This window comes from Mustelus asterias, chromosome 10, assembly GCF_964213995.1.
Source record: "Mustelus asterias chromosome 10, sMusAst1.hap1.1, whole genome shotgun sequence".
In the NCBI taxonomy this organism is placed as follows: Eukaryota; Metazoa; Chordata; class Chondrichthyes; order Carcharhiniformes; family Triakidae; genus Mustelus; species Mustelus asterias.
In genome coordinates, this window is record NC_135810.1 from 2,594,011 (window position 1) to 2,621,580 (window position 27,570).

Genomic DNA, 27,570 nt, shown 5'->3' on the forward strand with positions numbered 1-27,570 from the left:
TACGGCCTTTCAGTCCCAACATCTTAATGATGAGGTGGAGAAGGAAAAGGAAGCAAATCCTGTCATTCAGATCCCACTACCTTGTGGGACATCCTGTTCCTCATGCCACAGATCTGTTGGTCGGGAATCAGCCTGATCAGTCACATGAAGACCCAACCCTGATTGGACGTCATCCTGGAATCTTGAGACAACCAACGATGACTGTTTGTGGGATCTTGTTCTGAACAAAATTGTTTTTTTTAATATTACAGCAGTAACTACAATTCACAAAGTATCTCATTGGTTATAAAGTGTTTTGGGACATTCTGAGGTCGTGAAGGATTTTGTACAAGTGCAAGTCTTTCTTACTTTAAGCTGCAAATTTGGTTTAGAATTCCCAATCTATTGTAAAACCACCACAGGGGAGGCTTCCCTCTGTGCAGCACCTGTGGCAAGTTTCGGCTATCTGGACACCGTGTCCAATTCATCAACAAATGAACTTACAGCTTTATAGAAACAGAGAAACTAGAAGCAGAAGGCCATTCGGCCCTTCGAGCCTGCTCCGCCATTCATTGTGATCATGGCTGATCATCAAATTCAATATTCTGATCCCCCCTTCCCTCCATATCCCTCGATCCCTTTAGCCCCAAGAACCCCCTATGTACGGTATGCTTTGTCTGTATACACTTTTCACTGTATACTAATACATGTGACAATAATAAATCAAATCAAACCAATATTCTGATCCCCCTTCCTCCCATATCTCTTGATCCCTTTAGCCCCAAGAGCTATATCTAATTTCTTCTTGAAATCAGACAATGCTTTGGCCTCAACTACTTTCTGTGGTAGTGAATCCCACACATTCACCACCCTCTGGGTGAAGAAATTTCTCCTCACCTCAGTTCTAAAAGGTTTACCCCTTATCCTCAAACTATGACCCCTAGTTCTGGACACCCCCACCATCGGGAACATTCTTTCTGAATCTACCCTGTCTAACCCTGTTAGAATTTTATAAGTTTCTATCGGATCCCCTCTCACTCTTCTAAACTCCAGTGAATATAATCCTAACCGACTTAGTCTCCCCTCAAATGACAGACCTGCCATCCCAGGGATCAACCTGAAACTTCATTTCACAGCGGTACATAAATTTAAACAAATAATCTTTAGAATGTGAGCATTTCGGAAGAGGCCGGCATTCCTGACCTGTTTCCAGTTCCCCTCGAGAAGGTGATGATGATTCAATTCCTTGAATTGCTGCAGTTTGTCCGGCGAAGGTGCTTCCACCAGACAGTTAACAAGAGAGCTGCTTACTTATCTCTCTGGCCCAGCAATGATATTGTCAGTCTCATTGTCCCATTTTCTGATGTTTTCATTTTTAAAGAATAGACGGCAAGAATTTCTGCAGGTATTTAAAAAGGAAGAGAGGGGTAAAGTGAGTGTTGGTTTTCCAGAGAGTGAGAATGGGGAGTGAATAACAGATAATCAGGAAATGGTGGATGCAATGAACAAATATTTTGTTTCTGTCTTCTCTGTAGAAGATGCTAAAACCATTCTAGTAATCACTATAAGTCAGGAACCAAAAGGGAAAATGCTGGAAAATCACAGCAGGTCTGGCAGCATCTGTAAGGAGAGAAAAGAGCTGACATTTCCAGTCCAGCCGACCCTTTGTCAAAGCTAAAAGGCATAGAAATGCCTTCACGTTCCTTTCTCTGCCTTTTACCTTTGACAAAGAGCGTCTGGACTTGGAACGTCAGCCCTTTTCTCTCCTTACAGATGCTGCCAGACCTGCTGAGATTTTCCAGCATTTTCTCTTTTGGTTTCAGATTCCAGCACCTGTAGTAATTTGCTTTTATCCATTGTACATCAGGAGGTGGGCAAGGGGAGCTTGGTGAAATTACAGTCACTAGGGAAATGGCACTGACCAAACTGATGGAGCTGCAGGTTGACAAGTCTCCAGGTCCTGATGGACTTCATTCTAGGGTCCTAAAAGTGGTGTCTAAGACACAGTGGCACAGTGGTTAGCACTGCTGCCTCACAGCCGCCAGGGACCCGGATTCGATTCCCGGCCTCGGATCACTGTCTGTGTGGAGTTTCCACGTTCTCCCCGTGTCTGCGTGGGTTTCCTCCGGGTGCTCCGGTTTCCTCCCACAGTCTGAAAGACGTGCGGGTTAGGTTGATTGACCGTGCTAAATTGCCTCTCAGTATCAGGGGGTTAGTAAGGTTAATAAGTAAGGTGATGGGGATACGGGTTGTGGGAATAGGGCCTGGATGGGATTGTGGTGGGTACAGACTCGATGGGCCGAATGGCCTCCTTCTGTACTGTAGGGATTCTATAATGAGGGAGTATATGCATAGATGTTAATTTTCCAAAATTTGCTAGATTCAGTAAAGATTCCGTCAGACTGGAAAGTCGAAAATGTGACCCTACAACTCAGGAAGGGAGGGAGGCAGAAAACAGGAAACTCTCGGCTGGTTAGCTTGATGCCTGTCGTGGGAAAGGTGCCAAAATCAATGATTAGGGAGGTTATAGCTGTCCATTTAGACAATCTCAAGGTAATTGAGAAGAGTCAACATGTGTTTGTGAAAGAGAAATCATGTTTAACCAATTTATTGGAGTTAGATTGATAGATAGATAGATAGATAGATAGATAGATAGATAGATAGATAGATAGATAGATAGATAGATAGATAGATAGATAGATAGATAGATAGATAGATAGATAGATACCCTACAGAGCAGAAAGAGGCCATTTGGCCCATCGAGTCTGCACCAACCACAATCCCACCCAGGACCTACCCCCATATCCCTGCACATTTACCCACTAATCCCTCTAACCTACGCATCTCAGGACACCTAAGGGGCAATTTTTAGCATGGCCAATCAACCTAACCCGCACATTTTTGGACTGTGGAAGGAAACCGGAGCACCCGGAGGAAACCCACGCAGACACGAGGAGAATGTGCAAACTCCACACAGACAGTGACCCAAGCCGGGAATCGAACCCAGGTCCCTGGAGCTGTGAAGCAGCAGTGCTAACCACTGTGCTACCGTGCCGCTACCGTGCCGCCTCTTTGAAGGAGTCATATATGTATTCGGAGCAGGAGTCAGCTACGCAGCCCCTCGAGCCTGCTCCGCCATTCAGTAAGATCATGGATGATCTGACTGTAACTTCACATTCCTTCCTACTGCTGATAACATTCCACCTCTTTGTAACATGTGCTGTGGATAAAGGGGAACCTGTAGATGTACTGTACTAGGAGTTCCGGAACACACTTGAAAAAGTGTCGCATCAGTGTTGATTGCACAGAGTAGGAGCGCATGGTGTACTGGCTATCATATTAGCGTGGATAGAAAATTGACTGACTCACAGAAAGTGTGCAAAAATGGGTCTTTTTCTGATTGGCAGGATGTGATGAATGGAGCCCACATGAATGGTGTCTGTAAACTTTTTACAGTTTATATCAATGACTTAGATGAGGGGAGCGAAGGCACGGTTGCTAAATTTGCAGATGACACAAAAATAGGTAGGAAAGTATATTGTGAAGAGAACATAAGGAGGTTGTGGGCAGATATTGATAAGTTGAATGAGTGGACAAAAATCTGGCAGATGGAGTATAATGTGGGAAAATATGAAGATGTTCACTTTGGCAGGAAGAATTAAAAGCAGAGTATTACTGAAATGCAGAATGACTGCAGAATGCTGAGGTGCAGAGGAATCCGGGTGTTGAGTCACAAAACATTAGTATGCAGGTACAGAAAATAATTAAGTTGGTTAATGGAATGCTATCCTTTATTACTGGAGGAATTGAACATAAAAGTAAGGATGGTCTGTCTTAGTTATACAGGGCATCGGTGAGATTGCATGTTAAATACTGTGGGCAGTTTTGGTCTCCTTGTTTGAGGGAGAATGTAAATGCATTGGAGATGGTTCAGAGGAGGGTTGCGGGATTGATACCTGGAAGGAGTGGGTTGTCTTATGAAGAAAGGTTGGACAAGCTACGCTTGTATCTGCTGGAGTTTTGGAGAGTGAGGGGTGACTTGACTGGCGTATGTAAGATCCTGAATGGTCATGATAAGGTGGATGTGGGAAGGATGTTTCCTCTTGTGGATGCCCCCAGAGGCACTGTTGTAAAATTAGGAGTCACCCTTTCAGGATGGGGATGAATTCTCAGAAGGTGGAGGCAGGGTCATTGGATATTTTTAAGGCAGAGGTAGAAGGATTCTTGGTAGACAAGGAAATCAAAGGTTATCGGGGGTCGATGAGAAAGTGGAATTCAAAACACAAACAAATCAGCCATGATCTTACAGAATGGAGGAGCAGGCTCGAGGGGCTGAATGGCCCACTTAGACTCCTAAATTGTATGTTTGTTTGCTCATTTGTTTGTAGAAAAGCATCATTGACTAAGTACCTTCATTGTAGCCACCTTATACTGTAAATCCCAACCAACCAAAACAACAGAAGCTTCACAGACACACTTTACATGGTTTAAGTAGACATTCAATTCTTCCTGAAACAGTCAGTCCAAGGTGATTGATTTCTGCTGATGTTTTACTTCTGTTCTTTCCCTTTCTCAGCCTGGGAACTTTAAATCTCAGAACTGTCTTTCACAATGAGTTTTTTTTCCCCCCTGGAGATTTTCTTCCTCTAACGCTAGCGAGGTGAATCTTTCAGCCTCATTTTAACTCCTCATGAATTTGGTCTTTATTCAATCTGAGTGCAGGCTCTCACTCGCATCCCGGAGCAGTGAAGCACTGCGCCTTGCTGCCTATAGCTGCTCTCCCTCTCCCAGATCCTGGCAGACTAACGTGGTCCGTGAGCTTTCAGAAATATCTTAGACCCACACCCACCCAGCCAATCTCCAGGGCAACATGGGCCTTGCTTACAAATAGAAATGTTTATTAGCCAACCTTGAGACATCAACTCTTCTGTCTTGGAAGTAAAACCATTAACAGTTTACAACCCAACATTCTCAATGTTCTGTGGAGACTCACAGTCTATTCACTGTCAGCTCACAGGCTGCTGTCACTTCCTCCACCTTGCATCTTCTTCACGGGTAAAACAATCTGGACCCCCTTTCATCTTTGACAATCAAATCACCCAGGTTTGCTGTCAGCAGACCTCAGAACAGGTCACATGACCCCCTTTATTTTAGTTTTAAGGCGTAGTCCCAAAACATCTTAATCTTATAAACTTAATCTTATAAACTTCATGATTATAACATGGCTGAACCATCTCCTACTGCTTCATCAATGACCTTCCCTCAAATATAAAATCAGAAGTGGGGATGTTTACTAATGATCACACAACATTCTACACCATTTGTGACTCCTCAGATACTGAAGCAGTTCATGCTCCATGTTGCATGACCTGAACAATATCCAGGCTTGGACTGACAAACACCATGTAACATTAGTGCCACACAAATGTCAGGCAATGACCATCTCCAACAACAGAGGAACCAACCATTGCCCCTTGACATACAATGCAATTACCATCACTGAATCCCCCACTATCAACATCCTGGGGGGTTATCATTAACCAGAAGCTGAACTGGACGAGCCATGTAAATACTGTGGCTACAAGAGAAGGTCAGAAGCTGGGAATCCTACGGTGACTAACTCACATCCTGAGTCCCAAAGCCTGTCCACCATCTGCAAGGCACAAGTGTAATAGAATACTCTGCACTTGCCTGGATGAGTGCGGCTCCAACAACACTCAAGAAGCTTGACACCATCCAGGACAAAGCAGCCCACTTCATTGCTACATCTTCCACCACCTTCAACATTAACTCCCTCCATCACAAGTGCACATGGAAAGTAGCATGTGCCAGTTATAAAGCTCCTTCGACAGCACCTTCCATGCCCATGACCTCGACCACCTAGAAAGACAAAGGCATCAGATACATGGCAACACCCACCAGCTGCAATTTCTCCTCCAAGCCACACTGCCGCTGGGTCAAAACCTTAGCCAAAACTTTCCAGCCCTTTTTCACCCGGTGGGATCTTCCAGCCCCATTAATAGTGAGATGATACCAAAATAGGTGGTGTTGTAGACAGTGAGGAAGATGATCAAAAATTGCAGCAGTATCTTGATCAGCTGGGGAAGTGGGCTGAGAAATGGCAAATGGAGTTCCATACAGATAGATGTGAGGTGTTGCATTTTGGAAAGTCAAATCAACGTAGGACTTACACGGTGAATGGTAGGACCTTAGGGAGTATTGTGGAACAGAAGGATCTTGGAGTTCAGGTGCACAGTTCTCTAAAGGTGGAGTTACAGGTAGATAGGGCAGTGAAGGAGGCTTTTGGCATCAGTCAGGGCACTGAGTATAGAGGATGGGAAGTTATGTTGCAGTTGTACAGGACGTTGGTGAGGCCGCATCTGGAGTACTGTGTTCAGTTTTTGGTCGCCTTGCTATAGGAAAGATGTTATTAAACTGGAGAGAGTGCAGAAGAGATTTACAAGAATGTTGTCAGGACTCAAGAGACTGATTTATTCACAGCAACTTCATTGCAGTGTTAATGTAAGCCTACTTGTGACTAATAAATAAACTTTAACTTTAACTTAGATTGGACAGGCTAGGACCTTTTTCTTTGGAGCATAGGAGACTGAGGGGTGATCTTATAGAGTTGTATAAGATCATGAGAGGCATGGATAGGGTGAATGAACTCAGCCTTTTTCCCAGGGTTGGGGAATCGAGAACTAGAGGACATAGGTTAAAGTTAAGAGGGGAAAGAATTAATGGGAACCTGAGGAGCAGCTTTTTTACACAGAGGGTGGTACAAGTGTGGAATGAGCTGCCGGAGGAAGTGGTTGAGGCAGGGACATTGACAACATTTAAACGGCATTTGGACAGATACATGGATAGGAAACATTTAGAGGGATATGGGCCAAGTGTAGTTGGCATGGACCAGTTTGGGCCAAAGGGCCTATCTCCCTGCCGTAGATTCAATGATCCTGTGAATCCTGGTTTTTCTCCAGGGTTGCACACAGGAAATTTGATCTTTAATTCCTGGAGATGCCAAAAAGCAGAGAATACTGAGAGGCGACCTGATCGAAGTGTACAAGATTATGAGGGACATGGACAGAGTGGATAAGGAGCAGCTGTTCCCCTTAGTTGAAGGGTCAGTCAGGAGGGGACATAGGTTCAAGATGAGGGGCAGGAGGTTTAGGGGGAGATGTGAGGAAAAACTGTTTTTACCCAGAGGGTGGTGACGAATTGGAATGCGCTGCCTGGGAGGGTGGTTGGTGGAGGTGGGATGCCTCACATCCTTTAAAAAGCATCTGGATGAGCACTTGGCACATCATAACATTCAGGGCTATGGGCCAAGTGCTGGGAGATGGGGTCAAGTGAGGGCTCGAAGGGCGGAAGGGCCTCTTCTGCACTGTGTGATTCTGTGATTCTATGCAAATCCTGGAGGGTTGGCAGTGTCTGGCACCCTTTGCCATTATTCTTGGAGGCAGATTTCCGCAGTGACCGAGCGCGGGGCTCAGGTTGCAGCGCTCGGCCTGGGGCAGCAGGGGGCTCCCTCGAGTCTCCTGGCCGGCGGTGAGCAGGAAATCCCGGGCGGCGGGGGGGGGGGGGGGGTGGGGGGACCCTGGGGGAGACCCGGCAGGAGGGGCTCGGGGGCAGGTTTGGGGGGTCGCTGGCAATGCAGGCAGCCTCTTTGGGGAGTGTAATGCAGGATGTGTGAGTGGTTAACACCTGGAGCAGTTATCAGCGAGGAGCCTGAAATCCATCAGTAAGGCAGCAGCAATATACAGACAGGAGCAATATCCCTGCAGCTGCCTGGAAGCCTCTCTCTCTCTCTCTCTCTTGCTGGTTGCCAGTCTGAGGGATTGCGGCAGAATGCTGCCTTTGCAGTGAAACAGAGAGTGGGTGAGGAAAGGGGGCGGGTGCAGTGCAGACACAGACAGGAATTCCTGCAAACACGTATCACTCCCAGCTTGGGAAAATCCCTCCAACCTTCTGCCCCGCTCCTGGGGAGGGAGATGCTGCAATGGACTGTGTCCCTGTATCCCTGTGTCCCTGTTTCACTATGTCCCTTGTCTCTGTATTCCTGTCTCCCTGTGTCTCTGTCTCTCTGTGTCACTGTGTCTCTGTCTCTCTGTCTCACTGTCTCCCTGTGTCCCTGTCTCCCTGTGTCCCTGTCTCTCTGTCTCTCTCTGTCTCTCTGACTCACTATGTCCTTGTCTCACTGTGTCCTTGTCTCACTGTCTCTCTGTCTCACTGTCTCCCTGTCTCACTGTCTCCCTGTCTCTGTCTCCGTCTCACTGCGTCCCAGTCTCACTGTCTCTGTCTCACTGTGTCTCTGTCTCTCTGTCTCACTGTGTCCATGTCTCACTATCTCTGTCTCTCTGTCTCACTGTGTCCATGTCTCACTATCTCTGTCTCTCTGTCTCACTATGTTCGTATCTCACTGTGTCCCTGTCTCACTGTGGCTTTGTCTCTCTGTCTCACTGTGTCCATGTCTCACTGTGTCCATGTCTCACTGTGTCCTTGTCTCTCTGTCTCACTGTGTCCCTGTCTGTCTCCCTGTCTCACTGTGTCCCTGTCTCACTGTGTCTCTGTCTCTGTCTCTTTGTCTCACTGTGTTCCAATCTCACTGTGTCCCCGTCTCACTCTGTCCCTGTCTCTGTCTCTCTGTCTCACTGTGTCTCTGTCTCACTGTGTCCCTGCCTCACTATGTCCCTGTCTCACTGTGTCTCTGTCTCACTGTGTCTCTGTCTCACTGTGTCCCTGTCTCACTATGTCCCTGTCTCACTGTGTCTCTGTCTCTCTGTCTCACTGTGTCCCTGTCTCACTGTGTCTCTGTCTCACCGTGTCTCTGTCTCACCGTGTCCCTGTCTCACTGTGTCCCTGTCTCACCGTGTCTCTGTCTCACCGTGTCCCTGTCTCACTATGTCCCTGTCTCACTGTGTCCCTGTCTCACCGTGTCTCTGTCTCACTGTGTCCCTGTCTCACTGTCTCTCAGTCTCAGGCTGACGATGCTGTGTGGATTCCCCGGCTTCCACATTCACTGCTGGGGAGAATCCGCCTGCCGCTGTCCGCGGTGCTGAAACTCTAATCGACTGGAAATCACCTCCAGACCCCTCCAAACCATCTCCAAACCCCCACCCAACCCCCATCCTCCCACCCTCCCCCACCCCTCCCCACACCGCCCCCCCCCCCCTCCCCACACTGAGAGAAAGGCAGCTCCGCGGGGAGGTTTTGCTGAGGGCGTTTGCTCGAGTGTTTGGGGGAGCTGAGGGAGGGAGGGAGTGTGCAGAGCGCTGGGAGGGTGCGGACTGAGGGGGTGGAGAGAGAGGGGTGGAAAGTGAGGGGATGGGGAGTGACGGGGTGGGGGTGGGGAGAGGGAATGGGGAGTGAGAGGTGGGGAGAGGGGGTGCGGAGTGAGGGGGTGGGGAGTGAGGGGGTGGGGAGGGGGTGGGGAGTGAGGGGTGGTGGGGAGTGAGGGGGTGGGGAGAGGGGGTGGGGAGAGGGGGTGGAAGAGGGGGTGGGGAGTGAGGGGGTGGGGAGAGGGAGCGGCGAGTGAGGGGGTGGGGAGTGAGGTGTTGAGGGTGAGGGGCTGGGGAAAGGGGGTGGCGTGAGGGAGTGGGGGTGGGGAGTGAGGGAGTGGGAGAGGGGGTGGGGAGTGAGGAGAGGGGGTGGGGAGAGGGGGTGGGGAGTGAGAGGGTGGGGAGAGGGGGTGGGGAGTGAGGGGGTGGGGAGAGAGGTGTTGGGGGTGAGGGACTGGGGAAAGGGGGTGGCGTGAGGGAGTGGGGGTGGGTAGTGAGGGAGTGGGAGAGGGGGTGGGGAGTGAGGGGGTGGGGAGAGAGGGGGTGGGGAGTGAGAGGGTGGGGAGAGGGGGTGGGGAGAGAGGGGGTGGGGAGTGAGGGGGTGGGGAGAGGGGGTGGGGAGAGAGTGGGTGGGGAGAGAGGGGCTGGGGTGAGGGGGTGGGGAGAGGGGGTGGGGAGAGGGGGCGGCGAGTGAGGGGGTGGGGAGTGAGGTGTTGGGGGTGAGGGGCTGGGGAAAGGGGGTGGTGTGAGGGAGTGGGGGTGGGGAGTGAGGGGGTGGGGAGAGGGGGTGGAGAGAGAGGGGGTGGGGAGTGAGGGGGTGGGGAGAGGGGGTGGGGAGAGAGGGGGTGGGGAGAGAGGGGGTGGGGAGAGGGGGTGGAGAGAGGGGGTGGGGAGTGAGGGGGTGGGGAGTGGGGGTGGGGAGGGGGGTGGGCTGTGTTTGGGGGGGGCTGCTGACCCTCAGCTCCCTCTCTCTGTCTCTGAGCCAATCTGACCCAACTCCCAGCGGAACAGGCTCTAAATAACAGGCAATCCAATGATGGATTGGAGTCCACCCCCGCCCCCATTCCTCCCCCCCCCCCCACCCCGCCCCCCACTCCACAGAGGGTGAGGTGCGGCTGGTGTATCTGACAAGTTGCTGCCGAATCTCCCAGCCCCGTGAAGCTGCGAAACTTTGCCTGGGCGCAGCTGTCACTCGGAGCAGACGCCAGCTGGAACTTCCAGCAAAAATTCCTCTTGTTGTGACGGGTAGAACCTCAGACTGGCCACTCAGTGTAGACGGAGAGAGAGACAGACAGAGACTGAGAGAGAGAGAGAGACTGAGGGAGAGAGAGAGAGAGATACAGAGAGACAGGGACCGAGAGAGACAGAGAAAGAGAGAGACAGGGACCGAGAGACAGAGAGAGAGAGACAGAAAGAGAGAGACAGACAGAGAGAAACAGATAGAATGAGCGACAGAGAGAGAGAGACAGAGAGAGAGAGACAGAGAGAGACTGAGAGAGAGAGACAGAGTCAGAGACTGAGAGACAGAGCGAGAGAGACAGAGAAAGAGTGACAGAGAGAAAGAGAGTGAGAGACAGAGAGAGAGACATATAGACTGAGAGACAGAAAGACTGAGAGACAGAAAGACAGAGACAGAGAGACTGAGAGACAGAGAGAGAAAGAGACTGAGACAGAGAGACTGAGAGACAGAGAGAGACTGAGAGAGACAGAGAGAGAGACTGAGCCGGAGTGGAGAGCGGGCATTGACCCGATTTATAGCGGGGGGTTGTGTTTGTATTGGGGGGGAGGGTGTTGGTAGGGAGGGGGGTTGTGTTTGTATTGGGGTTGGGTTTGTAGTGGGGGGGGTGTTTGTAGGGAGGGGGGTTGTGTTTGTAGAGGGGAGTTGTGTTTGTGGGGGGGTTGTGTTTGTGGGGGGGAGTGTTTGTAGAGGGGGGTTGAGTTTGTAGAGGGGGGTTGTGTTTGTACAGGGGGGGTTGTGTTTGTCGTGGGGGGGTGTTTGTAGAGGGGGGTTGAGTTTGTAGAGGGGGGTTGTGTTTGTACAGGGGGGTTATGTTTGTCGTGAGGGGGTGTTTGTAGAGGGGGGTTGTGTTTGTAGAGAGGGGTTGTCTTTGTGGGGGAGGTTGTGTTTGTGGGGGGTTGTGTTTGTAGAGGGGGTTGTGTTTGTAGAGGGAGGTTGGGTTTGTAGAGGGGAGTGTGTTTGTCGTGGGGGGGGTGTTTGTAGAGGGAGGTTGGGTTTGTAGAGGGGAGTGTGTTTGTCGTGGGGGGGGGTTGTGTTTGTAGAGTGGAGTGTGTTTGTAGTGGGGGTGTTTGTAGAGGGGGGGTTGTGTTTGTGGGGGGAGTTGTGTTTGTTGGGAGGTGTGTTTGTAGAGGGGGTTAATCTGATTTTGGGGCGGGGTGTGGGGGGATTTGAGCCGGTTTGTCCGGCGGGGGGGGGGGGGGACGAGCAGTTGTAAGGAGCCGCTCCTACTTGCCAATGTGACGCCGCTGACAGTAAAGGTGGTTCTTGGTGTCAGGAGCAAGAGACAGATTCCGCCTGGTTCCTGTTGGGAGATAGTTGAGTAAATCCCGGGAATAGAGAATGTGATGAAGCTTGAGCACAAGAGGATCATTCCCGACTGGAGAATCGCTGGGCTTTGCTCCGGATCGAGCTGGAGGAGAATGGAAGGGTTGGTGAAGGATGAGGGTCTCACCGGGTCGCTGCTGAGGGTGAAAGATGTTCTGTGCTTAACAGTGAGAGAGTCCAGTGGCTCACCGCTCCTAAACACACGGCAACTGTGAGGCAGCGGACAGTATTCCCCAATAAAAGCCCCTGTCTCTCCATGAAGGAGTTGCTGTGCTGAGACGGGGACGCTGCTGGATCGCGGCTCTTTTCGGGGCTTTTTCTTGTCCAGTTCCCAGCGCTAAACCCTGAAGCATGGCAGCCGCAATCGCCAGCTCCCTGATCCGGCAGAAGCGGCAGGCACGCGAACATCACCTGGACAGACCTATGGTCACCAAACGCATTAGTAATCCTCACAAAAACAAAGGAATTTGCAATGGCAATCTGGTGGATATCTTTTCCAAAGTCCGCATCTTTGGGATGAAGAAGCGAAGATTAAGGAGACCAGGTTTGCGTTTTACATTTTAAATTAATAACCTCTTCCGCCTCCCACCCCCCACTTTTGGACAGATAAACATACGCGTAGAAATTGCCTGTGAATGATTTGCAATGTGCTGTATTGTGCTGGAATTTCTCCCTGAATGAATGTGGAGAGTGGGTCCAGGTTGCTGCAACTGAACTGGATTGAGTCGGGGATATATTGTAGACAGCAATGGCATTCGGAGCTTTGAGAAAGTGTGCAGGAGTTTGGTTCATCTGAGCGGGGGTCAGAGAGAGAGAGAAAGAGAATCTCAGATTGGAGGGGAGTGGGGAGAGAAGTATTCTCTCTCTCTGCCACTCACCACATTTCAAACTGGATCTTAATCCGGCCTCCCGGCGGTGCAGGAGCTGTTTCTGGGCGAAGGCAGTGTGACAGTAAGCTACAACCGCCCAACTTAATCTTTAATGATTTATAATCTCCACCTTTCCCCTTAACTCAACTGGCTGGGAAATCCGAGGGTAAATCCTTGTCATTCAAATTCTAATCTAGCAATGTGGAACCGAACATTATTCTATTAAAAATGTACCGAAAGGGGTTACAGAGCAGAAATCCACACGGATAGCAAATGCTATTTTCTGGGAAATACATCCCCGCTTTCCATTATGAAGCCTCAGTTATTTTATGGATGGCCCAGGTAAACTGTATATACGTTGCTTTCCTGGTGTTCTGTTTGTATCCGAGCTGCCTGCTCTGAACACATCATCCTGTTCCAATGTGAAAACATTCTTTAACACAGTCACCTGGGTGAAGATTTTGGAGATAGCCTATCCCTCTGACAGCCCCTCGCCCCATTTCCATTCTCAGACACTGGAAAGGTGACAAATAAACAGGAAGGCAGAACAAAGCGTCTACAAATCACACAATAAATGGACACCCATCTAAATCACCAATCCCGCCTAGACCACAGCAACGGAGCAAATTACAAAGCTTGCCTCAAGTTCAAAGTTTCAGATAAATGAGAAATAGAGGCGAATGTAGATTGCCAGGGAGGGAATGTTGAAGTGTTCTATGGAATAAGCACTGCTCACACATTCCTCTTAATTAAACTTCCAATGGCGATTAGTTCAGGGCTCCTCACCCCCCCCCCCCCGCCCCACCCCCCTCAGTATCATTACTGTAAAAGCAGCAATCCCCCACAATAATTCCCAATCCAATCCAGACACCAGTTGTCGTGGGGGGAGAGTGACATTGTCAGCGGGGGAAACTGATTCTTCAAGTCTCCCAGCTTTTGTGCTTTGCCAGCAATGGGTGCGTCCACTCATCATTACACCCCCAAACAGCAGCCATTGAGTGTGTGTGTGTGTGTATGTGTGTGCGTCCATCTCTCTCTCTCTGTCTATGTGTATGTGTCAGTATTTGTGTGTATGTGTGTGCGTCTGTGTGTGTGTGTCTCTGTCTGTGTGTGTCAATATGTGTGTGTATATGAATGTGTGTGTGTGTCTCTCTCTGTGTGACAGTATGTGTGTGTATGTGAGTATGTGTGTCTGTCTTTGTGTGTGATCGTGGGTGTGGCTGTGTGTGTATCTATGTGTGGGTGCTTGCATGTGTGTGTGCGTGTGTGTGTATGAGTGTGTCTGCATGTGTCTGTATGTCTCTCGGTGTGTATGTGTTTGTCTCGTGTGTGTGTGTGTTTGTCTCTTGGTGTGTGTGTGTGTTTGTCTCGGTGTGTGTGTGTCTCTCGGTGTGTATGTGTTTGTCGCTCGGTGTGTGTGTGTTTGTCTCTCGGTGTGTGTGTTTGTCTCGGTGGGTGTGTGTCTCTCTCTCAGTGTGTATGTGTTTGTCGCTCGGTGTGTGTGTGTATGTTTGTCTCTCGGTGTGTGTTTGTGTTTGTCTCGGTGTGTGTGTGTCTCTCTCTCAGTGTGTATGTGTTTGTCGCTCGGTGTGTGTGTGTTTGTCTCTCGGTGTGTGTGTTTGTCTCGGTGGGTGTGTGTCTCTCTCTCAGTGTGTATGTGTTTGTCGCTCGGTGTGTGTGTGTATGTTTGTCTCTCGGTGTGTGTTTGTGTTTGTCTCGGTGGGTGTGTGTCTCTCTCTCAGTGTGTATGTGTTTGTCTCTCAGTGTGTGTGTGTGTGTTTTGTCTCTCGGTGTGTGTTTGTGGTGCTCAGGATTGTTGCTGCTATCAGGCTGAGGTTTTACACATTCAGGAGAGAGGAACTCAATCCAACACCTCGCATTAATACAAAGCCACGCTTCATTATCCCAGCCTAGGCACGCCGCTTCAGATAAAAATGACCAGTGAAGGAGAGTGAACGCGAGCATCGATAGAGTTTTAGCAAATTCTACTTTAACCGGGCAGTGGAGAAATAATATTCTCCTCTTACATCAGAATCGAGTTTGGACCTTAGCTCAAACCACCCGGGGAGTTATCAACATTTTAATATTTTTGTTCTCTTTAATGAGCTTTTTAATCTGTGGAAATGCATTGTTTAACATCTCTGCATCGCTTGAAACCCGTCTCATTGCCCAGAATCTGAGTCCAATCAGCCTGTTTAAATTCCCAGATAGTTCCCGCATGGAGACACTGAGTGGCAGCTTCGGTTACTTAACATGTGTTGTAAAATAGAAACTTCAGAGCAAGCCCTGGTACTGCTAGTGTATAAACCTTGCTCACAGCATCGGATCTGGCAGAATTGCCGGCTCGAGGTAAAGCAGGCATCAAATAACCTCAAAAAAAATGTTGCAAAGATTTAATAATAACACAGGTTGATTTCCTGTCAACATTAGAAATTTACCCCAGTCCAACGCCGGCATCTCCACAACATTAGAAATACCAACCTCGCGATTAATGGAAGATTAAAGATCTGGAAATAGGTGACAGTGTGGGGCATGAAGTTTGTGCTTTCTGTGGGAAGAATGTGTCATCGTTCTGTCCTTATAAACAGATATATGTTTTAAATGTAACCCATTGATCTGCCGGCTGTGTTGGGAGACCCTTTTGTTTAATCTCACTCAGATCTAATTTTCAAACAGAAGAGGTTTTCTCAGAATTAACTGGTATGGATTTTTTAATTTAAAAAACTGGATAAATATTGACACTGACTCACAAGGGGTTAACGAGCAGGAGTTAATGCAGAAATTCAGTATTGGTAGCTTGGACACTGTGAGCTAGGGTGTCAAATCAGAATTCTCCCGTTGCCCTGTTTGAGTGGCTTGCCTGTGATGTTTTCAAGGATGTGTTGTAGAATTGATTTGGCTGCTTTTAATCACAGCCTCCTTCCTGTACAAGTGTTACATATTTCTCTGGTCTATAAAGTGAATGGAATTCAGTGTAGGTTAACTGACCATCTGACAGTGTGCTCAGATATGTATCTTCAGACACTATCATCGAATTCTAATCAAACCACATGTAGAACTTGCTAGTTACTGGAAAACCTATTATTCAGTATGGTTTGTTATTTCCAAACAAGAGTTGTTAGCCGTGCAATAGCTCCTTGAATTAGGAAACGTAGATGTATTATACTTTTATCATTTATATCCTGCTCACTGAGTAAACAGTTAAAAAGACGTGCCCTCAAACACAATGGCATTGTGTCTCCAGCTTTCAGCTTCATTCACTGCCTTCTATATTACAGGATTTCAATGGCTACATAACAGTAGAGCAACAGAGAATGGAAATTATTTTGAGAGATTAGTCATGATTTAAATTCTGTAATTCAACTTCAGAGTCCTGCTCATGTCTCTAAACAACAAGCGTGTACATTTTTATAGCACCTTCGATGTAGGAAAGATCCCACCGGAGCATAAAGAATGCGCTGCCTGGAAGTGTGGTGGAGGCAAGTTCAATCGAGGCATTCGAGAGGGCATTGGATGATCATTTGAATGGAAACAATGAGCAGGGGTACGGGGAAAAGGCAGGGGGATGGCACTAAAGCATGATGCCGGTTTGGAGAGCCGGTGCTGACACGATGGGCCAAATGGCCTCCTTCTGCACCATAGTAATCCTATGATTTTGTGAAGAAAGAAAACTTTTGTGATCATTCGGTGTGGGTTGCAATGCTTTCAAGAGCAGTCGATCGTATTACTGACTCTAAATTGATACAGTCCTGTGTTATATTGACAACTTTTACCAATCTGCTGAGATATACAACCCTGGACAATACCACCTCTGGTCATAGCATGGCCCATATCCGGGTATATTCAATCATGATAATGCAATGCCCATTTCAATTGGTAAGATGATAATTTAAACAAGATAACCAACCATTCTGACCGTGTGAATCCTGTTGGCAAGGCTGACATTTATTGTACACCTCGAGATGTTCTGAGAAGGTGGGGACCACTAGATAGCAAATAGTACATAACAACTAGACCTCTCCAGAGAATAATAAAGAGTCACTGATGTGGAACTGGAGTCACATATATGCCCAGACCAGGTAAGCAAGGAAAGTCTCACTTCCATTGGCGACGCCAGTTGGTTTTTACAATAATTCACCAACATCACGGCCACTTTTACTGCATCTTGCTTTTCGACATTTCCAGATTTATTTTGAGCTGATTTCAGATTCTCGCAGTGGGATTGGATTTGACACACAATGATTGATTTTGCCATCTCTGACTCAGGGATGTTGAAGTCAATTGTAACGTCTCTAACAACACCCCTGTTAACTTCAGCTAGTTCAGACTCGGAATTAAACTTGACAATTTCCTGCTCCTTGCAGTTCTTGATTGAATAAATCCACTGAGCTGCAGGGTTTACCATTCTTTACTCCTGATTACACAATATTTACAGAAGCAGGCAATTCAACCCAACTGGTCTATGTTGGCTCATCACATGAGCCTCCTCACACATCATAAAAATCATAGAATCGATGCAACGCAGAAGGAGGCAGTTTGGCCCATCGAGTCTGCCCCGACTCTCTGACAGAGCATCTTACGGTATCTTACCTAGGCCCTCTCCCCTGCCCTATCCCCGTAACCACACACATTGCCCTGGCTAATCCATCTAACCTACACGTCTGGGACACTATGGAGCAATTTATCATGGTCAATCCACCTAACCTGCATATCTTTGGAGTGTGAGAGGAAACCGGAGCACCCGGAGGAAACCCACGCAGACGTGGGGACAACGTGCAATCTCTACACAGACGGTGACCGAAACCAGGAATCGAACCCGGGTCCCTGGCACTGTGAGGCAGCAACGCTAACCACTGTGCCACCGTGTCACCCCTATCTCAGCCTATTAACATATCCTCTATTCCTTTCCCCCCTCATGTGTTTAGCCAGTTTCCCCTTAGTAGTAATTTCTATGCATCATATTTCAAGATTGAGATGATACTGGTAAATTATCTGAACTTTACTCTTGAAGTTTTTTGGAAATTCAAACTCCACCAAATCTGACTCTCTTGTGTCTGTAACAACCCTAAAGATCCTGGGAGTGAATTCTGGTGAAATCGTCAGCCTGAATCTCATTGGAGGAACCAAGAGAATCCTAGAAAATGGCATCAACACTTTCCTGAGATTCTGAACAGTTACAACAGTTAACCAGGAAATTGCCCCGTGGAAATTCACCTTTTTGCATTGCCTCATCCGAATTATGGGGGGTTCATATAGAGTAAATCAGGAGAAATGAAGAGGCGGCAACCAGAGGGACAACAATTGAAACTAATTGGCAGGAGAACCAAAGGGCTAGATGAAAATGATTGTTTACAGTGAGTTGTGATCTGGAAGGCGCTGCCTGTAACCGTAGTGAAAGCAGATTAATCGTCATTTTCAAAAGGAGATTGTATCAATATTTGAAGAGGGAATATTTGCAGGGCTATGGGGAAGGAGAAGGGAGAGAGGGATTAACTGGATAGATCTTTGAAGGAGCCAGCACAGGCACAATGGGCTGAATGGTCTCCTTCATTGTTGCATTATTCAATGATTTTATGGATCTTGCTGTCCCCTTCTCCCATCATCCTTGTGCGCACTGACCTGCATTGACTCCTCAATCCAACAACACCTCAAATTTCAAAGTCGCATCCTAGTTCAATCTCTGCACGGTTTCAGCCTTTCCTATCTCTATCCAATCCTATAACACTGGACGATATCTACACTCCTCCAACACTGGCCTCCGCAATCTCCATCTCCCCACTAGGGATGGCTGCCTTCGGTTGCCGATGTCCCAAGCACCAGAATCCCTTCCCCAAGGCTCTCTGTTTCTCTTGTAACACTCGAGACGTTCCTTATCCAACTCTGTGGAACCATTCTTTCAGTTTTAGACCTGTTCTGATGGTCTCTTATTTTGAAATCAATGCCATTTTTTGTCTGATTATGCCCTGTGAGGCAACTCAAGATGTTACATGTCATACGTAAATGCAAGTTGATGTTGCTGAGTAGCTGAAGTGGGCTATCAAGTGGTATCCAAAAATCATAGACTGGTCACATTACAGAAGGATGTCATAGAATCCCTGCAGTACAGAAGGAGGCCATTCGGCCCATCGAGTCTGCACCAACCGCAATCCCACCTAGACCCTATTCCCACAACCCCACGCATTTACCCTGCTTATCTCCCTGATGCTAGGGTCAAGTTATCACGGCCAATCAACCTAACCCACACATCTTGTGTGGGAAGAAACCGGAGCACCTGGAGGAAACCCACGCAGACATGTCTGATGTTCTATAAAAACAGCTCACCGACTGCCACTGCCCTGCCTTACCCCTCACCCCTGTAAACATGTGCCTCCACCACATCTGTGTTCCAGACACTAACCAGTTACTGAGTTAAAAAAAACTTCCCTCATGTCACTGTTTTGCCACTCACCTTCAATTGGTGTTGTCTGTTTTTGATCCATCCTCCAGTGAGAACAGTTTCTTCCTGTCTGCCCTGTCCAGACTCTCCAGGATTCTTAAATACCTCTATCCTTGTCTTCTTGTAGGAGAACAATTCAATCTTCTCCAATCTAGCTATTTAACTGAAGTCCCTCATCCCTCGGAACCATCCCTTGGAATCTTTTCTGCACTCTCTCGCTTAATGTCATCAAATCTTTCCTAATAATGACAGCTAAAACATCAATGCGAAATTGGCCACATATGTCTCAATAGACAACATTGAGTAATGGGTTATAGAACATAGAACAGTACAGCACAGAACAGGCCCTTCGGCCCACGATGTTGTGCCGAGCTTTATCTGAAACCAAGATCAAGCTATCCCACTCCCTATCATCCTGGTGTGCTCCATGTGCCTATCCAATAACCGCTTAAATGTCCCTAAAGTGTCTGACTCCACTATCACTGCAGGCAGTCCATTCCACACCCCAACCACTCTCTGCTTAAAGAACCTACCTCTGATATCCTTCCTATATCTCCCACCATGAACCCTATAGTTATGCCCCCTTGTAATAGCTCCATCCACCCGAGAAAATTAAGTCATGGCATGTTTCGATACTCAACTTCCAGGACAGTCTGATAATTGCTCTGAAACAAGTCATTATGTAAAATAATGGCTGTGGTGTCAGCCAGGGTTTGGTGGGTAGCAGCCTTGCCTGAGAGCCAGGTTTGAGTCCTCCTTCGGGATTTGAGCGCAAAAAGTTAAAGCTGATGCTCCCAGTGCAGCACCAAGAAAATGCTGCACTGTCTGAGATGCTATCTTTTGGATGAGATGTTAAACCAAAGGCAGGCCCTGACAATACAGATGGCCATAATAGCGCACATGGAACTATCTCGAAGAAGAGCAAGAGAGTTCTTTCCCAGTGTCCTGGCCAATATCTATCCATCAACCAACATCAGTGAAACTAATTATCTGATCATTTGTCACATTGTTGTTTGTGAGAGTTTCCTGTGTGTAAATTGGTTGCGGTATTTCCTGCATTACAATGATGAAAAGTATTTAATTGGGCTGTAATTCACTTTGAGATGGTCCTATGGTCTTGAAAGATGCTACTTAAATGAAAGTTTTTTTTATTATTTCAATTGTGGAGATTAAAATTGGCCTCACTTCACTCTTGGGACTGGTGATATCATTTTGCCATGCCATTGGACCACAAACGCTTAGTCACTGCCTGCTGTTCCATAACTGGAGCCAGTGTAGGGTGAGGGGCAGAAGAAGGACGCATTATCCTCACATCTTTCAGTTTTGTTTGATATCAGAATTCTGGAATTGCCCCAACTCTAGATACACTATTGTGCCAATATTCTGCCGATCATCCTGCTTGTGTTACAATTTATATACTTCTGTATTTTTGCTAAATCTCTGCCGATAATAATTAGATATAAAATGTCTTTGTTTTAACTAACTTCCTGGGAGGGTTATTGGACTTCACTTAATTCTCTCCATAGCATTTTTCATTCTTATGCAATCTTTTGCATTTGTTGAATCCAACTTTTATTTATTTAAAATTGTAGGTTTCGATATCATATTCGATAACAGCATCTAATGGACAGTGTACATATTACAATATTACAAATCTCAAGATATCCATTAGTTTTCCTCACGATTCTATCCAACTTTATTATTTGATGTAAATGGTGACAGTCTTTGCAACCTTCAAAGTGTCATATTGGCCCTATTTTTAACAGCTAAAGACCAAAGGGCGGTGTGTTTTATTGAACCGTGTGAAATAAATAAACATTGCTGTTTTCAAATCCAGTCACCTCACTCCCAAATTCTTTTTGGAAAAAGAACAGGATATGGTGGAAGATTGCACTGTGTATTCTAGTGTTGTGAGGAGATGGTTCGTGTTGACGGGCTAATTTCAAGGGTACATGTCAGGAAGCCTCCCTGGTAATAAGCACACCTCAGAAAATTGCCAGCAGTCTGTTGTGATTTACTGATCACTGCTGTCGGCTCTGAGGATTCTGCAACATTAGAACTTCCTCAGGAAATTACCCCCTCTCATGTTTATAAAAGGTGGGCAGATCCTACACTTAATGAATAGGCAGCTAATTTGCTGCAGAAAATGTTAACCTGCATCTTACAACCCACTGCACCAGTCAGATGACTAATAATCTTGTTTTTGCGATGAACATTGGAAAAGTCAAGCGTGAGAAAGGGCCATCGGTTTGTTAATGTTCATCCCCCTGGAATCTGACTTCTCCCATCTCAACATCGAGCTGTCCTCTGGATAACCTACACGCTTTTACAGCCATCTTATTTGGCAAAAGTCACCAAGTATTTATCACTCTGAATAAAAGTTTTCCTAGTATTCCGTTTCATTGATTTGAGTTTCTGTTCTTTGGTTGTAACTTGTGAGTTCGATGTGAAATATTACCCACATTGTAGCTGGAAGATCTAAACCGTTTAATATTTCACGAGGCAATTAATTTCTCTCAATAGCCGCCTTTTGGGCTTGAATCTCTTCAACCCTTTCCTCAGTACTCATCCCCTTTTAATGAAGGAACCATCTTGCTGCCCGCCTCTCTATCATCACTGGTGTTTAGATGCCTTATTTCAATCCTATGATGGCCAGAGCTAAGCATTATTTAAAATATGATTTAATGAGAGCATGGTACGATTTTAGAACAACTTCAGTAAGATTGTACTCTATTTTTCAGGCTATCAATCTCAACATTTTATTTGGTTTTTTCCTAATTCCATTGCTGCATTGTGTGGAGACTGGTGAGTGTGATAGGCGCACTATTTATTACACCCAGCTTTCTCCCTTGGTCCTCATTGTGCCGATTCATTGAACTCGTAGGATTAAGGGTGAAAACTGGGGGAGGCCCAGAATGGATAGAAGCCTGATCTGCTGCTTGTTACACTGCCGCCATTGCATTCCTGCCATTACACACCTACCCATTACACACCCATGCATTACACACCCACCTATTACATATGAGCCTGTTTTGCACAGGCCCATCATACTCATTACACACCCACCTGTTACATTAAATGCCCACCTGCTATATATCCCACAAATATAAACCCCCCATTACACACCCACTGTTTATACACCTGCCTGTTACACACACCCATTACACACCCATCCATTAAACAACTAGCTATTACATATCTCACCAGATTACCCACCCACCATTAGACGCCCACTTATTACACATGTGGCCACTACACACCCATCTTTTGTACACCCATCTATTACATACCCAACCATTATACACCTGCTGGTTACATACCACACCATTGCGTACTTGCCTGTAACACACCAGACCATTACATACCTGCCCACGGCACACCCGCCTGTAATACACCAGACCGTTGCATATCTGCCCACAACACACCTGCCCACTACACAGCTGCCCACAACACACTTCCCTATTATACACCTACCTGTTTTACTCCTGCCCATTACACACCCACCCAATATACATGCACTCATTACACATCTGCCTGTGGGCACTCTCCTGTTACCCACCTACCCATTATGCACCTGGCTGTAGCGTAGGCAGTGGGAATCTTTTCCCTCTGGAAGGAATAACTTTGACATCCGAGCCAGACCATTCAGAAGCAAGTTAGGAAATGCTTTTTCTGCAAAATGTGGTAACCTGTCCCACAAAATATTGTAGATTCTAGCTCAACAATTATCCAGTTTTCAATTGGAAAACCTTTGCTGGTCAGAAATATAAAAAATATGGAGCCAGAGTAGATAAATGGAGTTAGGATGCAGATCAGTTCTGATCTTATTGATTGGTGGAACATACTCGATGGGCAAAAGGTTCTCCTCGTATTCCTATGTTCTTGCTTGACTTCTAAGCAAGAATTGGTGTTCGGAATTTCACATTTATTAGTCACAAGTAGGCCTACATTAACACTGCAATGAAGTTACTGTGAAAATCCCCTAGTCACCACACTCCTGCGCCTCTTCGGGTACACTGAGGAAGAATTTAGCATGGCCAATGCACCCTAACCAGCACATCTTTCAGACTGTGGGAGGAAACCGGAGCACCCGGAGGAAACCCACACAGACACGGGGAGAACGTGCAGACTCGGCACAGACAGTGACCCAAGCGGGAATCGAATCCAGGTCCCTAGAGCTGTGAGGCAACAGTGCTAAACATTGTGCCACCGTGCTGTGTGGCAAGTGCTGTCAAGGAATGCGGTCATTCACACCCTACTTATTTAGATTGGTACTCAACCATTACTTAAAACATTTACCTGCTTGTTAGAATGGATCTTACCCTTGGCTATTAAGCAAAGCTGGGCCACGAAGATAAAACGCTGCTGAATTGGAAATGTTTCAAACAGCAGATTCAGCTCGCAACTTGCATCAAGGTTTAGTGAGGCAATGTGCTGCCTGGTTAATGTTGGAAACCTGGCTCAAAGGTCTCTGCACTTCTGAGCGGGGGTTGGGGTGTTCATCTTGAACACACCATAAATGCTTCGAATGTTAACACTAAACACGAGAAAGTACTAAACGCATAGTTTACTCAGTCAGCTTAGAAATCCATGACATTGAATTGTACAGATTATCCAGCACAGAACAAGCTGTTCAGTCCAACCCATGCCGGTGTTTATCTTCCACTCAAGTCGCCTCCCACCTTATTTCAACTCACCCCTCACCCCACCTTCAATTCCTGTCCCCCTCGTGTGTTTATCCAGCTTTCCCTTAAATATATCAACGCTATTTTCCTCAGCCGCTCCCCGTGGGAGTGAGTCCCACATTCATCCCACTCCCTGTGGGAAAAAGTTCCACATTCTCCCCACTCCCTTTGGGAGCGAGTTCCACATTCTCCCCACTCCCCATGGGAGGGCGTCCCACATTCTCCCCACTCTCTGTGGTAGCGAGTCCCACATTCTCCCCACTCCCTGTGGGAGCGAGTCCCACATTCCCCCCACTCTCTATGGGAAGGAGTTCCACAATCTCCCCACTCCTTGCGGGAGAGAGTTCCACATTCTCCCCACTCCCTGCGGGAGAGAGTCCCACATTCTCACCACTCCCTGTGGGAGTGAGTTCCACATTCTCCCCACTCTCTGTAGGAGCCAGTTCCACATTCTCCTCACTCTCTGTGGGAGCGAGTCCCACATTCCCCCCACTCCCCGCGGGAGAGTCCCACATTCTCACCACTCCTTGTGGGAGCGAGTTCCACATTCTCTCCATTCTCTGGGTCAAGAATTTCCTCCTGAATTCCTGATTGAATGATTCCCGGGATAAAGAACAGTAGCTATGAGGATAGATTGGAGAGATTGGGACTGTTTTCCTTGGAGAAAAGAAGGCTGAGAGGAGACGTCATCGAGGTATTCAAGATCCTGAGCGGCATGGACAGGGCAAATAGCGAGAAACTGTTCCCATTCGAGTGAGCATTGTGAACTAGAGGGCACAGATTCAAAATCATGGGCAAAAGGAGTAGAAATGCTGTGAGGAAAATGTCTTTCACTGAGCTGGAGTTTGGAATGATCTTCCTGAGAGGATGGTGGAGGCAGGTTCAATCGAGATATTCAATGGGGAATTGGATTGCTATCTGAAAAGAAAGAATATGCAAGGTTATAGCGATAAGGCAGAGGAGTGGGACTACGTAGAATGATCTTTCAGCGAGCAAGTGCAGACCCGATGGGCCGAATGGTCTTCATCTGCACTGTAAAGATTCTGTGATTCTGCATTCAAAATGACTGACAAGAGTTATGTGGAATCTTGTATATAGGTCAAGCTAATAAATACAGAAAATCAGTGTATGACTTTCATGGCCTTGCACATGACTTTTGTATAACGAGAGCAATTTAGTGTATCAACAGCATTTATCTTTAACATAAATATAAATATATTGTACTGTGTGACCCAATTTCACAGAATATTATAATAATAGAGAGTTCAGCAACAAAATTATAATTACAAACACGTAAACAATAAGGCACTTTGCATTTCAGCAAAAGAAACCATTAGAAAATATTTACAGCACAGAAACAGGCCAGTCGGCTCAACAGATCCCTGCTGCTGTTTCTGCTTCACATCAGTCTCTCTCACCCCGTCAGCATCTCCTTCTAGTCCTTTCCCCCTCATGTGTTTATCCAGCTTCCCTTAAAAATGTATCTTTACGATTCACCTCAAGCACTCCCCGTGGGAGCGAGTCCCACATTCTCCCCACTCCCCGTGGGAGCGAGTTCCACATTCTCCCCACTCCCCGTGGGGGCGAGTCCCACATTCTCCCCACTCCCCGTGGGAGCGAGTCCCACATTCTCCCCACTCCCCGTGGGAGCGAGTCCCACATTCTCCCCACTCCCCGTGGAAGCGAGTTCCACATTCTCCCTACTCCCCGTGGAAGCGAGTTCCACATTCTCCCTACTCCCCGTGGAAGCGAGCTCCACATTCTCCCCACTCCCCGTGGGAGCGAGTCCCACATTCTCCCCACTCCCTTTGGAAGCCAGTCCCACATTCTCCCCACTCCCTATGGAAGCCAGTCCCACATTCTCCCCACTCCCTGTGGAAGCCAGTCCCACATTCTCTCCACTCCGTGTGGGAGCGAGTCCCATATTCTCCCCACTCCCTGTGAGAGCGGGTTCCACATTCCCCCCACTCTCTGGGGGAAGAAGTTTCTCCTGAATTCCTGATTGGAATTATTAATGACTATCTCAGACTGATGATCCCTCGTTTTGGTCTCTCCTACATATGCAAACATCTTCTCCACACGATCGTCAGAACTTTATTCACACTTAGCTATTCCTTATTTCGAATGTTTTGGTGCAGACAGGGATTGTTGATGACATCTACAGGTGATTGATTGAAGGAACACATGGCCAACACTGTGAATGATCTCAATTGCTATTCAGTGGCACATCATAGTGAAACTTGAATTGCATCTAATATTCCTTGCATTGTAACTTACTGTAAGTGCAAACTTAATATGTATAGATCCAAAATGATTTGCAAAAGAAGCAAATGTGATTTGAGAAAAATCCTTTTCACACAGCGAGTGATTGGGGTCTGGAATGTTCCGTCTGGTAGTGTGGTCGGGGCAGGTTCAATTGAGGTATTCGAGAGGGCATTAGATGATTATCTGAATAGAAGCAATGTGCAGGGGTATGGGGAAAAGGCAGGGGAATGACACTCAGTCATGATGCTGGTTTGGAGAGCTAGTACAGACACGATGGGCCGAATGTCCTGCTCTTGCACTGTAACAATTCTGTAAATCTGAGGGATATGGACAGGGTAAGTCGTGAGGAAATGTTCCCACTCAAGAGAGCGTCAAGGACAAGGGGATACAGGTTCAAAATAATTGTCAAAAGGAGTGAAAGTGATGTGTGGAAACATTTTTTCACCCAGAGGGTGGTTGGAATCTGGAACAAACTTCCTGAGAGGGTGGTGGAGGCAGGCCAGATCGAGGTATTCAGAAGGTAATTAAGCTTAAGTATTAGTGTCACAATGACATTGACACCACAATGAAGTTACTGTGAAAATCCCCTAGTCGCCACACTCTGGTGCCTGTTCGGGTAACACTGAGGGAGAATTTAGCACAGCCAATGCACCCTAACCAGCACGTCTTTCAGATTGTGGGAGGAAACCAGAGCACTTGGAGGAAACCCACACAGACACGGGGAGAACGTGCAGATTCTGCACAGACAGTGACCCAAGTTGGGAATCAAACCCGGGTCCCTGGCGCTGGGAGGCAGCAGTGCTAACCACTGTGCCACCATGAATCAGATTGCTATCTGAAAACAAAGAATGTGCAAGGTTACGGGGATAAAGCAGGGGAGTGGGACTGAGCAGAATGCTCTTTCAGAGAGCCAGTGCAAACCCGATGGGCCGAATGGCCTCCTTCTGCACTGTAAAGATTGTGTGATTCCAGCTACGTACAGTGCGCACTGAACAATAGGGCACATTTATAAGATCTATTTTGGACGGAGAGTGGGAAATCAGGCCTTTGAAAAATTGCATCTTAAAGTTGATATTTCAATATATGTGAACAGGTATGTGTGAATCTGAATTAGACAGAGCTCAGGCCTCTGTTTTACTCATTACTGACATTCAGGACTGTGTGAAATCGCTAAGAATAGCTGATTGGAACCTTTCCACTCTCTTGATAACAGGCCCACGCAATGTTACCAGTATTGTGCGGCAGGAACTGAATGAGTCGTACCAATTTGAATTGACATTTCTCATCGTACAAAGAAATTTAACAGAGACTCGTTACTGTATTTTCTGCACGAGGACTCTTTATGTTGGTGACTTTTGCTTCTAAACTTAAAATCAGCCCAGGGCTCCCTGATCGTCATGAAAAGCCTATAAAATCACACAGATCTCATTCAAGCCAACAAACTATGATAAATGATATCCGTGCTAAGCTTAGCCACTAAGTGGCAAATATGACG

At 47.1% G+C, this 27,570-nt stretch overlaps 1 protein-coding gene across 2 annotated transcripts in view; it reads left to right on the top strand.

Annotated features, from left to right (window-relative positions):
• Window positions 1–11,684: 11,684 nt before the first annotated feature.
• The window catches only part of fgf14 (fibroblast growth factor 14), a 165,264-nt gene continuing 149,378 nt past the window's right edge, over window positions 11,685–27,570 (top strand). Inside the window, exon 1 of one of the 2 annotated variants that reach the window (XM_078221529.1) lies at window positions 11,685–12,364. In XM_078221529.1, coding sequence (XP_078077655.1) covers window positions 12,172–12,364 — 193 coding nt within the window. In that variant the 5' untranslated portion in view covers window positions 11,685–12,171. The remainder of the gene's footprint in view (window positions 12,365–27,570) is intronic. The other variant, XM_078221530.1, reaches the window with a different exon arrangement.